General features: G+C 35.4%; 1 protein-coding gene across 9 annotated transcripts in view; it reads left to right on the top strand.

Annotated features, from left to right (window-relative positions):
• The window catches only part of QKI (QKI, KH domain containing RNA binding), a 152,534-nt gene that overhangs the window by 58,954 nt on the left and 79,926 nt on the right, over positions 1–13,654 (top strand). For all 9 annotated transcript variants that reach the window (XR_014690878.1, XM_084512998.1, XM_084512999.1 and 6 more), the window contains exon 3: positions 2,390–2,506. Coding sequence is in view for 8 of the 9 variants with exons in the window: in XM_084512998.1 (XP_084369124.1) it covers positions 2,390–2,506 (117 nt within the window). In the remaining variant the exon portion in view is untranslated. The remainder of the gene's footprint in view (positions 1–2,389; positions 2,507–13,654) is intronic.

The following is a 13,654-nucleotide window of genomic DNA, read 5'->3' as shown; positions in this document are numbered from 1 at the left end:
CATTGGGCAAATGTAGAATGATGTGGTGTTGGAGGGGAGCATGTACGTTGCATATGAATACAAAACTGGGGAAAGCTGGCAAGGTGAAGGTAATGAAGAATGGTATCTGGCATCAACAAACATTGAACTAAGTATAAGAACTGAAATTTGGGTGTGGGGAAGGGATTGAGAAGCTGGGGATGTGTTAATAGGGATGTGGTTTGTTGAGTAACTTTGAGTAGGTCTCAGCTTTGAAGTTTGAGTAACTTTGTTGAGGGCTCAGTTGAAGTATTGCCTTGTCCAGGCATCCTGCTTTAAGAAGTGGAAAAATCAGTGTCCAAGAGAGGTAATGAGAACAGTTTCAGAAACCTTACCTATCCAAAAAGGTTCAAGGTGCTAATACATAGTCTGGAAAGAAACGACAGGGTTGAGCTACTTGGAACAATTTACAAAGGCTCCTTGTAAGAAGAGAATGTTCTGGGAGTAGCCGGAGAAGAAACTGGCTTAACGCTGAACAGAAAGCTTTGTGGTTTAAGTCAGCAACTCCTCAGCTAGAATCCACGATTCTAAAGGGTGTCCTCATGATACAAACAAAGTTGCAAGCTTGAGAATAATAAAATAAAAATAAAAATTAAAAAAATCTGTTTTCTTACTTATGATCATTCTTTTTTATTAAAATTATCTGATTTATAATTTGATTATTCTTTTAATCATGATCCAATCAATATAACAGTTGGAAGTTAATAAAATGTTAGAGGCTGCTGACTCTCTTGGGAGATAGAGAGTAAAAAAAAAAAAAAAAAAAAGTGCTTTAAGGGCAGGTTTGCGATGATATTTTTGCTTTTTCTATGGAATAGGATACATGTCTAGCTAGTGTGCAGAAAGTGGAGAAAGTAAGCTAGGTGCTGTTTATACATGAAGCATGAAATGTAAAAATTCAGGGCTCAACTTCGTCACTTGTAGCTGGCTCATTGCTTGTCCAGTTGTAGTGAATGTACCTTCATTTCCCATGGTTCACGGTTTGTGTATGCGTTCACAAGTACTCTTAATCTTTAGCTCTTTTTTCTGCAGTTGATACAGACTTCATGATATTTCTTTGTGTTTTGAGCTTGGAATACTAAATTATTTTGGGAGTATATCTTCTCTCTGAACAGTTTAGCCACAGTGAAACAGGAATATTTTTGTTGGAGAACTTTAATTTGCTTGTGTTCATAACTTCTGTTCACTCCAAAATTATTTTTGATCTTTGTAGTTTTATAAGGATTTCAAATATGTTGAGTTATAGTACTAAAAACCACTTTAATTAGCTGAGGAAATGAAAGCTATCTTTTTCATAATTCCTTTGAACAGCTTTGTTTGCAAGATTCTAAAATAATCAGACTCCTGTCCTTACTGTTTAGTTTCTGTTATTTTAATATCTGTGCTTGAATTAAATCTTCGGTCTGAAATGTCTGTGTTTGTGTATCTCTTGAGCCTGGTGCTACATCTTCTCACTGCAGTTGTCACAGAGTCTTGACGTGTGTTCTTAATGCTGCTTTTGCTTAGTGCTTTTTTTATTTTATTTTAAATTTCATTATTTCCAGAGTCTGTGATAGAAAATGATGAAAGGAAAAGAACCTGGAAAATAACTGTGAAATAGTGTTACACATTAGTAATGGCTAAATGCCAGTATTACTATGCTAAGTATAGGCAGGGGTTTGTCTCATTATATGGATGTTAGCCTTCTAAATGTGGAAAACTTCATATGTATGCACAACTGAGTAAAGTATACAGCTTACTGCATGGACTTCTGACACAGTGTATATACACATATGTATGTATTAACCTTGTTGGAAATACTGAATTTGATGTATTTCTCAATGTTCTACACAAAACCTGAAGTTATATATTCAAACAAAACAACTTAAGTATGTTGTTTTTCAGTGGTTTTTTTTTGTTTTGTTTTGTTTTTTTTGATTGCTTGTTTTGCTGAAGGCACTGTTATGAAATGTTTGGTTTTTTGTTTGTTTTACAAAGTGTTTCTGTAGGTGATGAGTGGCCAACTGGCAGCATGCTGGCCAGGTAGACCTCACTAGAAAAATAGGGAAAGGAAAAAAAAAAAAAAAAAAAAAATGCTTTCTGGATGGTCCTTAGCTGTAGGCAGGGAGCAAATGAAGAGTAGACGTAGAGGCTAGAGGCCCTTCTTGAAGGCACTGTGGTGCCATTATGAGGCTGCACCTACACCTGGCACAACATCAGTCCTACCACATGAAAGTTGTACGTGTGTCTGGTCATGCAACCAGAAATTGCGGTGTTCTAAATTGATTTTAAAGAAGATGAAGATTTAGAGGCAGAATAAACCTTTAAATTAGTTTTGTCAATTTTGTTTTATATGTTTTATAGAAAAATACTGTCGTGTTTTTTTTTCCAGTTTAACTTTGTTGGAAGAATCCTTGGGCCCAGAGGACTAACAGCTAAACAGCTTGAGGCAGAAACAGGATGCAAGATAATGGTCCGAGGGAAGGGCTCAATGAGGGACAAAAAGAAGGTAAGCTCTTGAAAGGTAGTGTAGTTTCAGCTGTGTCGTTTTCTTTCCCAACGTGGGATAAGGTCGTGTCTTTTTTATTCTCCTTTGTTGTGTTTTTACTGTATGCTTCATCTAGTTATTTCTTTTTACAGACTTAGTGATTAACACAACCTACCTTAAAGAAGTTAAATATGCGTGCTCCATAATGGTGCAATTGGGAGCCTAACTAGCAATTATAAAATATTCTTCAGTAATAACGAACTTCTAATTGTGTCAGGTGTTTCGCAACATAAAGGTAAAAATTCAGGTTAAATGTATTTTTCCAAGGAAGGGCCGCTAATATTACAGGTGTCGTTAAGAACATTTCTTTACTGAAATACCAAAGGAGTGATTAGTGCAAGTAGTAGAGATCAGAAAATACATTAAATGTATTTCTGGCAGTGAATATTGTTGAAGTGAACCAAGAAGCACTGTGCTTCTGAATTTTGTTTTTTACTCAAGTGGAGTTGGGATATAATTAGGGCTGTTTCTTGCCCTGACCTGTAATATGTATGTTCTGCCCATGTGAGTAGGAAGCATATACTTTTCAGGATAGGGTCATCCTGAATGTTAAGTTGTTGTGATGTTAATTCCTGGAAGTTATATCCTTCTGCAGTCTTATTTTCTAGCTTTTTTCCCCTCTCTGGTTATTACTGCTGAAGCTGCATTAGCATTACCACTTCAGTTTTGTAATGTACACTTTGTAATGCTCTTTGTTCCAATAAGTATTATTTATTTTGATCCTTTCTTTAGACAATCTTTTTTTTCCTTATCTGGTTAGTCACGTAATACATTCTACTGATACATGTGTAGCACATACCAATTAAAATAGAACCAATTAAAATACTGAGTTAAAAATCTTAGACTTCCCAAAGCGTATGATCGTGTTGTTTTCAAACTTAATTTGTTGCCTCTTGTTTTCATAAGCTGTTGTAATACTCTTATCTTCCTTTCTGTTATTCCACCTATAGCTATTTCGAGTACTTAGATTGACAGCTTTTGAGCAAAGATCTGTTCTGATCTTTAGTTGTTCAGGTTCTGTAGAAGTAAGAGGGTGATGATATCTTAAGTGATGGTAGATTTATGAAGTAGTCAAAGAGGGTTTGTTTATTTAAACATTCTGGTTCTCATCTTTAATTCCTTCTACTTCTTGGTTGGGGGGAAGATTTAATGTACAAAATTGGACCTATTATTATGGGGTTTAAAACTGTAAATGGATAAGCAGGATTTCTATTTTTGTAAAGGATTTTGAACTATGATTTCCTAGAAGTGGAGGGCGGTATGAGACATTAAAATTTCTACGGTATTAAAATTTCAGCATGCTTCAGCTTACATACCAAATTGCATGGGTGTAGATACTGTATTTTGAAGCAAAGCATATGGTTGCCTATATATGAACAATCTTATTTCCATAACTTTGTTTGTGACTATTAATAGTAGCCAATTCTTTACATATTCAGTTACACTGTAAATGTATCTATCTGTACATGTATCCTGGGGCAAGAGATTCAGTAAAAACATTACTCTTTACAGTTTGCAAACTGCACTTAGTTTTCATAAGAGAAGACTATTTGAAAAAGAGTATTAAATGTTGCTGCATTTTAGCTTGGAGATTAATTAGAAGTTAAGACTTCTGAATATAAGAAGTAGATCTTCAAAATATGGAAGATAATAAAATACAGTTATGACTGGGTGAATCACTAAGCTGTCAACCTTAAAAGAGAAATGCTGATACGTAATCCAAAAAAGCGTGTACTTAATAATTCATTCTTTTTTTTCCTATTTATATGTATTTTTTAAAAGGCATCATGTATTTATCAATAGTACAGTTCTTAACTTCTGCCCATAAATGAATGTGTTACTGATACCCCTTCTTTGTGGTAGGAGTGAAAATTTTAAGTCTATAAACTACCCCAGTTTATCAGGAATGTATGTATTTCTTAATAAAAAGAGCTGTTTCAGGTTCATTTATGCTTATAAATGTTGCAAGCTAAAACATTTAGGCATCTGTTCTTCAGAAAGCTTGCAATGATAAATTGAGGCTCCAAACTTTAATGGTCTAATGCCTCGCTGTTACTAGCAAGCATATGTATATTTAAGATGGATATTAAACAATGATATTCTGATAAAGAACTGTAGAATCATCTCGGTTAGAGAAGACCTTAAAGATCATCCATCTGGCATACTGAGTCCAATCATAAACCATGACACCTAGTGCAATGCCTGTTAATCTCTTAAATACCACAAGGGATGGGAACCAACCGCTTCCCTGTGCAGCCCAGTCCGTTCCAATGCTTGACCCTTTCCTTGAAGAAGTTCTCCATAATATCGAATCTAAGCCTTCCCTGGTGCAACTTGAGACCATTTGTTTGTGTCCTAGGCTATTGAGATCTTGTCCAACGTCCCTCCTCAAGCAGTGTTGCCTAGAACTGGTTGCCCAGGGCCATCTCCTGAAGTTATGTTCAGTGTCCATGATCTCACTCCTACCTCTGGGCTTCGAACCTATCCAACCTATCCTTCTCTGCAGGGAGTCATTTCCCTAGATAGCTTGGGCAGTTTTACTGTTTGAGGAAGTGGTATTTTTGCACTGATTTCCCCTACCCTTTCCACGTATATATATATATATATGTGTGTGTGTGTGTGTGTATATATAGATATATATGTATAGTGTTTAATTTCTGTGCCGAATAGAACAGGTTGTGTGAGCTGCTTAGATTTTTTTTTTTTTTTTTTTGAGAAAAAGCTTTAGAGGAATCGGGACCTTCTGAGTATGAGTTACTTCTTACATGTTTGTTTGTTTGTTTGTTTTTAAGATTGATAAGAAAACGAAAGCTGTTCTAGTCTTCAACAAGGACTAGTTATGTAGAACTCGGCAGGTCAGCTAGAAGTTCATACACATGAAAAACCATGAACTGATGAAGTCAGTGTTTTAATGTCCATAAGCCATTACATAGTATGGTATGTGCTAAGCCACTTCAGATTGATGAATCATTCATGAGATGTAAGGGGCAGTGTCTTATGGTAATTATTTACAAAGTGGACAGGAAAAAACAGGAACCCATTACCTTCAGTAACTTGTCCCTTGTCTGATATTTTTGGAGCACAGCATACTTTGATACCATTGATAATTACATGAGATAATATTGCAGTTAGTGTTGAATATTAAATAATGCAAAGTATTTGAATACCAGATAGTATAATATTGGTTGAATACCAAACAATAGTAAGTACCAAAAAGTTTGTTCGTCAAAATCAATTTTCATGTCACCCATTTCAGATCTTTATGACTGTGTTGCTGTCCTGAGGTGACTGGTATTAGTAGTTCGTCGTTTTCAGACAGTGGACTTTGTTGCTATGTCGTGTGACCTACTGTTGTTGCTGCAATAGGAATTGTTTCTTAATCATTGATGATGCAGTTTGTGAAGCATCTTGTTTGCGAATAAGGTTATTCTTCTAAAAATAAAAAACTGGAATTCAAGACATGATCACAAACAGGATAAAGAAAGAAACAGTGATACTTACTGGTCTGGCAAGTAAGTACTCCTCTTGCTATTGGTTCTTGCCTCTCTTCCTCATGAATTATGTGTACAGGTGAACTCCTTAGACTTGCAGCATGAGATGACCAAATTCTTTGGTAGTTAATACCTTTGATTGCTAACTGCACTTCCCTTATTTTCTCAAGGGGCTTATCTAGGCTCAGTGTTTAAAAAAACAAAAAACTGATCAGGATTTTTCCAGTTTTTGACTGAGTTGTTTTGGGATTTGTAGGAAACTAAAGATAAAGGTTAATTTGTATTTATATTTCCTATATGTATTTCATATCTACAAATCTGATTTCCCAGTGCTAGTTATAATAAAGGCCTTATTGGATATTGCAAGGAATTCATTACTATACATCTGATTCTCTATTCATATCTTGCTAGTGGCTGCAGAAACCAAGAGAAAAATAGGAAAAGACAGTGGTAACCAGTGCTGGAAAAAAAGCCATCCTGATTTGCTCTGTAGAAAATTTTATCCTACTGTATGAGCTTGTGAGCAGAAGTAATGAATTAGAAATCTTCATCACATGGCCAAATCACTTCATCAGATCTTGAAACTTGCTGACAGATTTCCCTCAGAAAGCAAGGGAAATCCTCAAATCATTTGTATCCAAGGCTCAGCTGATAATCAGAACATCACTCTAGGCAGCTTTAAACAAATATAAAATCAGAAGTTTAATTACTGAGAATATTATGATTAAAGCCTGGAGGCACATGAAGGAGATTATTGGGGAGGGGAGAGGGGTTGTGTACATTCATCAAAAGCTAATGAATGTGTAACTTTATTAAGACCAAGGAATTTTGCTTGCTTAGTCCAAATACACCTCTCACTAGTGAGGAAAAACACCGATTTTCACACTAGTAGTGGAGAAAAATAGTAATTTTAACACCAAAGAATACTGCTTAATACATGGGAAGTATTTTTGTTGATGGATAAGCAAAACACTGATTTTAATGCTCTCACTGATCATACCCTCATTCCATAAAACAGACACTGACACACACGTTGGGAGTCAGCTCTGTGCTCTCTTATCGCTCTGTGCTCTCTTATCACTCTGGCTGCCATTACCTCACATAGATGGGGATACGAAGCCTTACAGTCACAGGCTTCTGGGTTGTGACAGTCTTGGTTGACTACGTTGTTTTCACTGTTTCTTGAAAGGTTTAGTCAAAGATCTCCTCCAGAACATAGTATGAGGGCATATTTGTTTTTTCTTTAGCAAGAAACATCTTGTTATGATACAAGAATTATTTATTTACAGTTGGTTGTTTCAAAGAATCATAGAATATTTGAGTTAGAAGGGACCCAGAAGGATCACACACTCCAGCTCCTGGCTCCACACAGGACCACTTGAAATCAGACCCTGTGTCTGAGAGCATTGTCCAAATGCTTCTTGAACTCCTTCAGGCTCAGTGCTTTGACTACTTCCCTGGGGAGCCTGTTCAGTGCCCAACCACCCTCTGGGTGAAGAACCTTTTCTTAACATCCAGCCTGACCCTCCCCTGTTACAGCTTCAAGCTGTTCCCTCGGGTCCTATTGCTGGTCACCAGGGGGAAGAGAGAAGCTCCTACCTCTCTCCTCCCCCTCAAAAGGAAGTTGTAGACCGTGATGAGGTCTGCCCTCAGAAGGCAGAAGACAGCTATGCAGTTCCAGTTTTGAAGAGCACATTGCTTTTCATCCATTGCAACAGCTTTAAATCCCTTGTTCTTTCTTCTGTAGTAAGATTGTTTCATGAACCGATTTGTTGTTCTTGACCTACAGTGTATTTGTTCCCATATCTCTGTTCACCTTGCAAGCAGAAATTATGTAAGGTTTCAGGAAAGACAAGCTCTTGGTTATTACCAATCTTGACCTTTGGCAGGTCACCTTTGACAGGTGCAAGTGTTGTCACAATAATATGTCAATTTCTTGGGACTCACAAGCTTTTTTTATTATTATTATGGTAAGGCTAAATATAAATTAGAAATTACCTTTAGCGTCCATACAAAAGTGCAAGGAAAAGATTAAAGCAGAAAAAATTACCTTTCCTGTAATGAGGACATTTTACTACGTTTACATGCCCTATAGAATTGAAGTATTTCATGCTTGTCAGTCTCTGAAATACCATCAACTATACTTTGATTTCCAATCAAATGTCTTAAGATCAGTTTAGGTTATAAAATGAAGTTACTAACATTAAATAATAAATACTTAGAGTATGACATCTTAAATAAAGTCTGTTAGTGCTACCCTAGTTATAGGATGCTCAACTTCTGTGAAAAGCCTTATGTGTACAAATAAAGTGATGGTGCTGGCATTTTTGTTGAAATGAAATGTAGTTAACATATTGTGGCAAACTGTAGTTGTTCAGTGTTTCGGGATGAAAGGCTGACCAGCAATCATTATTCTTGTCTTCTGGGAATAAATTGAGTGATTCAGTCCTCTTGCCTCTGAAATCTACACACAAGCATGCTGCTGCTGTTTGATGATTTCATATATCCATGTTAAGAAATCACAGTCATAGTTTGAAGCAGCACTTAAAAAATACAAACAAAACCCCAAACACTCTAACTAGCTGAAAAGATGCTTTTTGGGTACTAACCTATACTAAGTAATAAAAATAAAATTCACTAGGAATAAAAAGAAATAAAATGGAATTAAGTGCTTCACAGGGTTGGTCATGTTAGCATGTGATAAAAGTGAAAAACAAGCCCGTATATGAGACTAAAATTAGTGTCCTCGTATTTAAATAAATATTTTCTGACCATTTCAGTGGGATTTCTGAAGGTCATGCTTGCATTTTGAACTGAATCCTCCCTCCTAGGTACTTGCTGTTGAGGGTATTCTTTGTTAAAATTAACTGATGTCTGGTTACAAGAAACTCTCCGACTAAGGCAGTGTCAACTGGCAGTCTAGCATATTGAATTTTGTAGATCGTGCTTTGTTAACTTCTGTTGCACATGAAAGCTGCAGCTTGTCAATAGCAGAGTACCAAACTGATGGCTACATTCAGTTGTCATCACTGTCAACTTTTGTGGCTCTACACTAAAAGTTATTGTACAAGCAGACTGCTCAGTTAAGTTGGAGATTTTGCTCACACAACATGTTCATGAATCTACTGTGTATAAGTAGGAAACCTTATTTGCTTCTTGTTAATAGAAAAAGACATGGCATCCAGAATGCAGTTTTGAAGGTATCACCTTAGAAACAATTAACTGATAACTTCAGCATCTAGTATCACCTACAGTAAAATTTCCTCTGAAGAAACCCAATTTCTCATCAGTATGCATACCTGCATAGTTATCCTAATTTATCCAACTTTGGGAGGCTCTCTTCATATTTCATTTTTGACCTGTGTGAAAATTGACCTTTTATTCTTAAACTAACTTTAAAAATACATATGTGTGTATACATTATATATATAAAAAATATATATATAAAAAGGTTATATTCAGCTATATAAATATATATAAATAGCTGAACTTAGCTATTTAGCATATCAAAAATGAAAGGGTTGTTAGACATTGGAACAGGCTGCCCAGGGAAGTCGTGGAGTCACCATCCCTGGAAGTCTTTAAAAGACGTTTAGATGTAGAGCTTAGGGATATGGTTTAGTGGGGACTGCTAGCGTTAGGTCAGAGGTTGGACTTGATGATCTTGAGGTCTCTTCCAACCTAGAAATTCTGTGATTCTGTGAAAACTGCCATTTTAATATACAGGGAAGAATCTGCTATATTAAGCTCTATGAAAACTTGTGTTGCTCTGTGCTGGAGAAGAATACTCAAGCATAGAAACCAAACTTGTTTAAGAAGGCGTGTAGTTGTTGATACCACTTTGCCTTTTGAGAGATTTCATTACAACTTATGTTTCACAATGAAATAATTTTGGTTGCTTGTAAGTTAGTATTTTTTTCAATAGTGAGTGCTTCAGAAAATAGGTTTTTCTATTCCAATTTTAGAACCTTTATTGCATTTGTAGCCACTTACTTTCAATGCAGGAAAGTGTTGTAAAGCTGGATTTTTTTAATTATTATTTTTATTAAGAATTGCTGAAGCATGGCCTTTTTCCCTTTTCCACCCACACAACATATGTGTCTTGAATCATATCCATGGTAGTCTGGAAGTGGTGACCATCTGTGTAGAGGTAAGAGTGTACACTACTAACTGATAGTGTTTAAAAAAAAAGTCATTGTAAGAAAAAAAATAATCCTTTTAGCAAGTTACTGACTTAATTACATAAGATAATTGAATGTGGAAAGGTGGCTAGTAGAAACCACCCCTCAGAAAATGCAAAAGGAAAGCCTGGTTTGAAGGTAACAGACATTACTTTTTGAATTGCCCCCAGCTGATGGCTGACTCCAAAACTCTGTAAGACTTAAATGTACTCCAGATTTTCTTTACAGTGCATCATCTTTATTGGCAGTCTTGCTTGCATACCTCTTTACTTTCAGTAAAAATGTTCAGTTTGCATTGACAGTAGTGAAGAATACAGTGTAGGCACAATTAGTTTACTTATGGGAATGTGAGTTTTACAAGAATAGAATGTTTTCTTTAAGTTTTCTATAAGGCTCGACAAATGCTTCTTATTTGAGGCAATTTGGTGCATAAGTCTTTTTACTTAACAGTCTGAGAAATGCTCTTACTTTCAAGAACAGAATGATTTTTATTTTGAAGGACAGAAATTCAGGTGCCTGAGGGCCCTAAGAAATATTGCAAAGCAATATTAGTTTTTCAGGAAATATCACTGATAGGTATCCGATGCAATGCATCTTTCAGATAGGTTTATGTCATACATACTTTTGCTTTTTATTGGCTGCTTAATATATCCAGTATATACTGGATGTATTTCTGCAGTATGCTTAATGTGAAATTGTAGCTTTGAGCCTATTTTAACGCTATTCAGATGCATGTTTTCCTGTGGAATTTGTGGAAATTGATATGTCATTTTGTTCTGTTAAACTGGTAAATAGTCTGGTTATTGAAATAATTAGATAAAGAAATAACTGACTTAACAGTGTTGAAGAAGCATGATAAAAGCTACTCCAGCAGAAACCAGCTCCTATTATACGTCACTCTCATTTGTGTCACTCTCATTTGTTTTTCTCTGTTCCTTGTGAACAAAAACATTATGATGAAGAGACAAGAGATCTTAGTTTATCTCGAAACTGGAAAAAAGCAGAATGATGTGTAATGGGAAACAAGATTTATCAGAGGAACCTTGAACTGTTGCCTGAACATCTGTGTATAAAGAATCCTCTATTTTATAGATCAGAATTCTGCATCTTCAAACAGCAATTGACTCATCTTCATCTGTGCCATGGTAGAAACTGTCTGTAAAATTATTGCTAAGCTTTTGTTAGGTAGGAAGCACTGTGAGTGTTAATTGTGTTATAACAAGTTGACTAGGCTATAGCCCACAGCTGTTGATATCATGCATTTGAGTAGAAATTGTGAAAGGTTTGGAGTACAATTTATACTGAGTTGTTTTGAGGTATTAAGAAAATTATCTGCAAACATCTATATATGTTTTTACTCTAACTGAAATAGGTGAATGGCTTAATGAAAATTTACTGTAACCTGATGTTTTCTATTAATCTTGCGGTATGATAAAACTATTTTGACAGGGTTAGCCGTATTCTTTTTCATTGGTGACATAACTTCTTTTCAAATTATTCTTAAGTTTTGCAGGTTGGTCAATAGCATGAATGTCAGTAACATTAGTTAGTTAACCATGGCCAAAAGATAAGTTGATCCTTTTATATGCATGTGTATATATATTGTGTGTGTGTGTATATATATATATAAAAAATATTACACATATTTATGTATTTGTATGTGTACATATGTATGTATGCGTGTATTTTTTAAAAAAACACTGACCCCCAACCTTTTAGTTTTGCTACATAATCTGACTAGGTTTCAGTCAGATTTGTTAAATGATATTGGACCATCTTATATGTATGTTGGGCTTTAGTTGCAACACTATTTTCTTAAAAAAAAAAATAAATCCAGTCAGCATACAGAAGTTAGCACTGAGTGTTTTTGGTGTGTGATTATATTACATATAGCAAGTAGTTGACTTTTTTAATAAAAAAAAATATAATTAAATAATTAAAAAAAAAAACACAAGGCAAAGATGTTTGATTTGGAAGGACACATGCTAAATCAGTAGACATTTGCAAAGGTGTAAGCTTTATTTGAGATGTGAAGTAGAAGTATTTATAACTCCCATGTGTTTTGCTGTTTTAGTTACACAATTGCATTAAAAAATATTGCTGCTTTTCTTGTTCGCTGTACAACGTGGCTGATAATTGATTCATTATGTATTTTTTGGTACAAGGAGAGACATGTAGTTTCTCCTTTCACAGAACAAAGTGCATTTACTGACCAAACACTTTTTCAACAACGACAAAAAAGATCAGAGAACTAGATGAGACCATTTTAACAGAGCACGAACATTCTTACGTGTAGAATCACACGAGTTCATAAAACATGAATTTTTTCTTCTAGGGATAACAGTGTTGAGTGTTACCTAAAAAAACAAACAAACAAACAAACAAACAAACAAACTAAAATGAAGTTAGCTCTGTGATAAATCCACTGATCATCATGAAGAAGTTGCTTTGCAGCATTTTAGCACACTGAACTTTTTCCTTACTTGGATTGACTTGTTAGGTTATAACTGTAACCTATTGGGCTGTACTTCAGTGGGTGATATTGCATTTAGTATGTTTGGCTTGCTTTTTTAACTTGCTTAAGAATTTATGTTGTGACATTATAATCTTGCTTACCAGAAATGATTTGTATTTAGACTTACGTTTTGAGTGTGTTTTTTTTTCCATTTTTTTCTTTTTTCCTGAGTATCATTAAACTGTGCTTGATTTTCTATCTGGGAGAAACTGCACCTAGTTTAAGGCTTGGGTGAATTCCCTAGTCCTCCAAGAAGAGGTATGCAGGCAGAACCTGTTGATTCTGGGAATTAAAAATCATGCCTGTATATTTCCCGAGTGTGTATTAGTTCTTGACAGCTCTTGGTCCTCAGTATTTTCTTCTGGGCTGCAGGCAGGCTTAGAACACAGGTGGTTGTTTACTGTCCTGGATATGGCTCCTCAGGGTGAGATATAGCAATTTTATTGAGATAGCAAAAGAGCGAGCACAAAATAAGATACCGCTATTGCTGAAACTAAACACTTGAATTACTAATTGAACATTTAGAAGATAGAGATATTTGACTTTCTGCTACTTTGTGTTCCAGGTAGAGAGAGGGAAGCAATCTGTAGAGTTTCAGTGGGACAAGATGCATTGAATTCCTTTCCAACTTCAAAAATCATTGACTGTGATAACAACTACCAATTGTAATTCCTAAAATGCCTGGTTGATTTGCTATTGAAAGTTGTAACCATCTAAAAACAAGCTTCACACATCTGCTAATACTGTGTTAGCCTTTGTCTTGACTAGACTTGGGTTAAAACAGATGTTATTAATCACGGGTTACCCCTTTTCTAAACATGCTCTACAGTAAAGTTTAGGAAGGATATGAATGAAGTTCAGGTACCTGGGCAGGTGGTAATTGTTGTGTAAAGGGAGTGTGTCCTTACTGAACAGTTTCTCC

This window comes from Aythya ferina, assembly GCF_964211825.1.
Source record: "Aythya ferina genome assembly, chromosome: 3".
NCBI classification, from domain to species: domain Eukaryota; kingdom Metazoa; phylum Chordata; class Aves; order Anseriformes; family Anatidae; genus Aythya; species Aythya ferina.
This window is presented reverse-complemented; position numbering and strand designations above follow the sequence as displayed.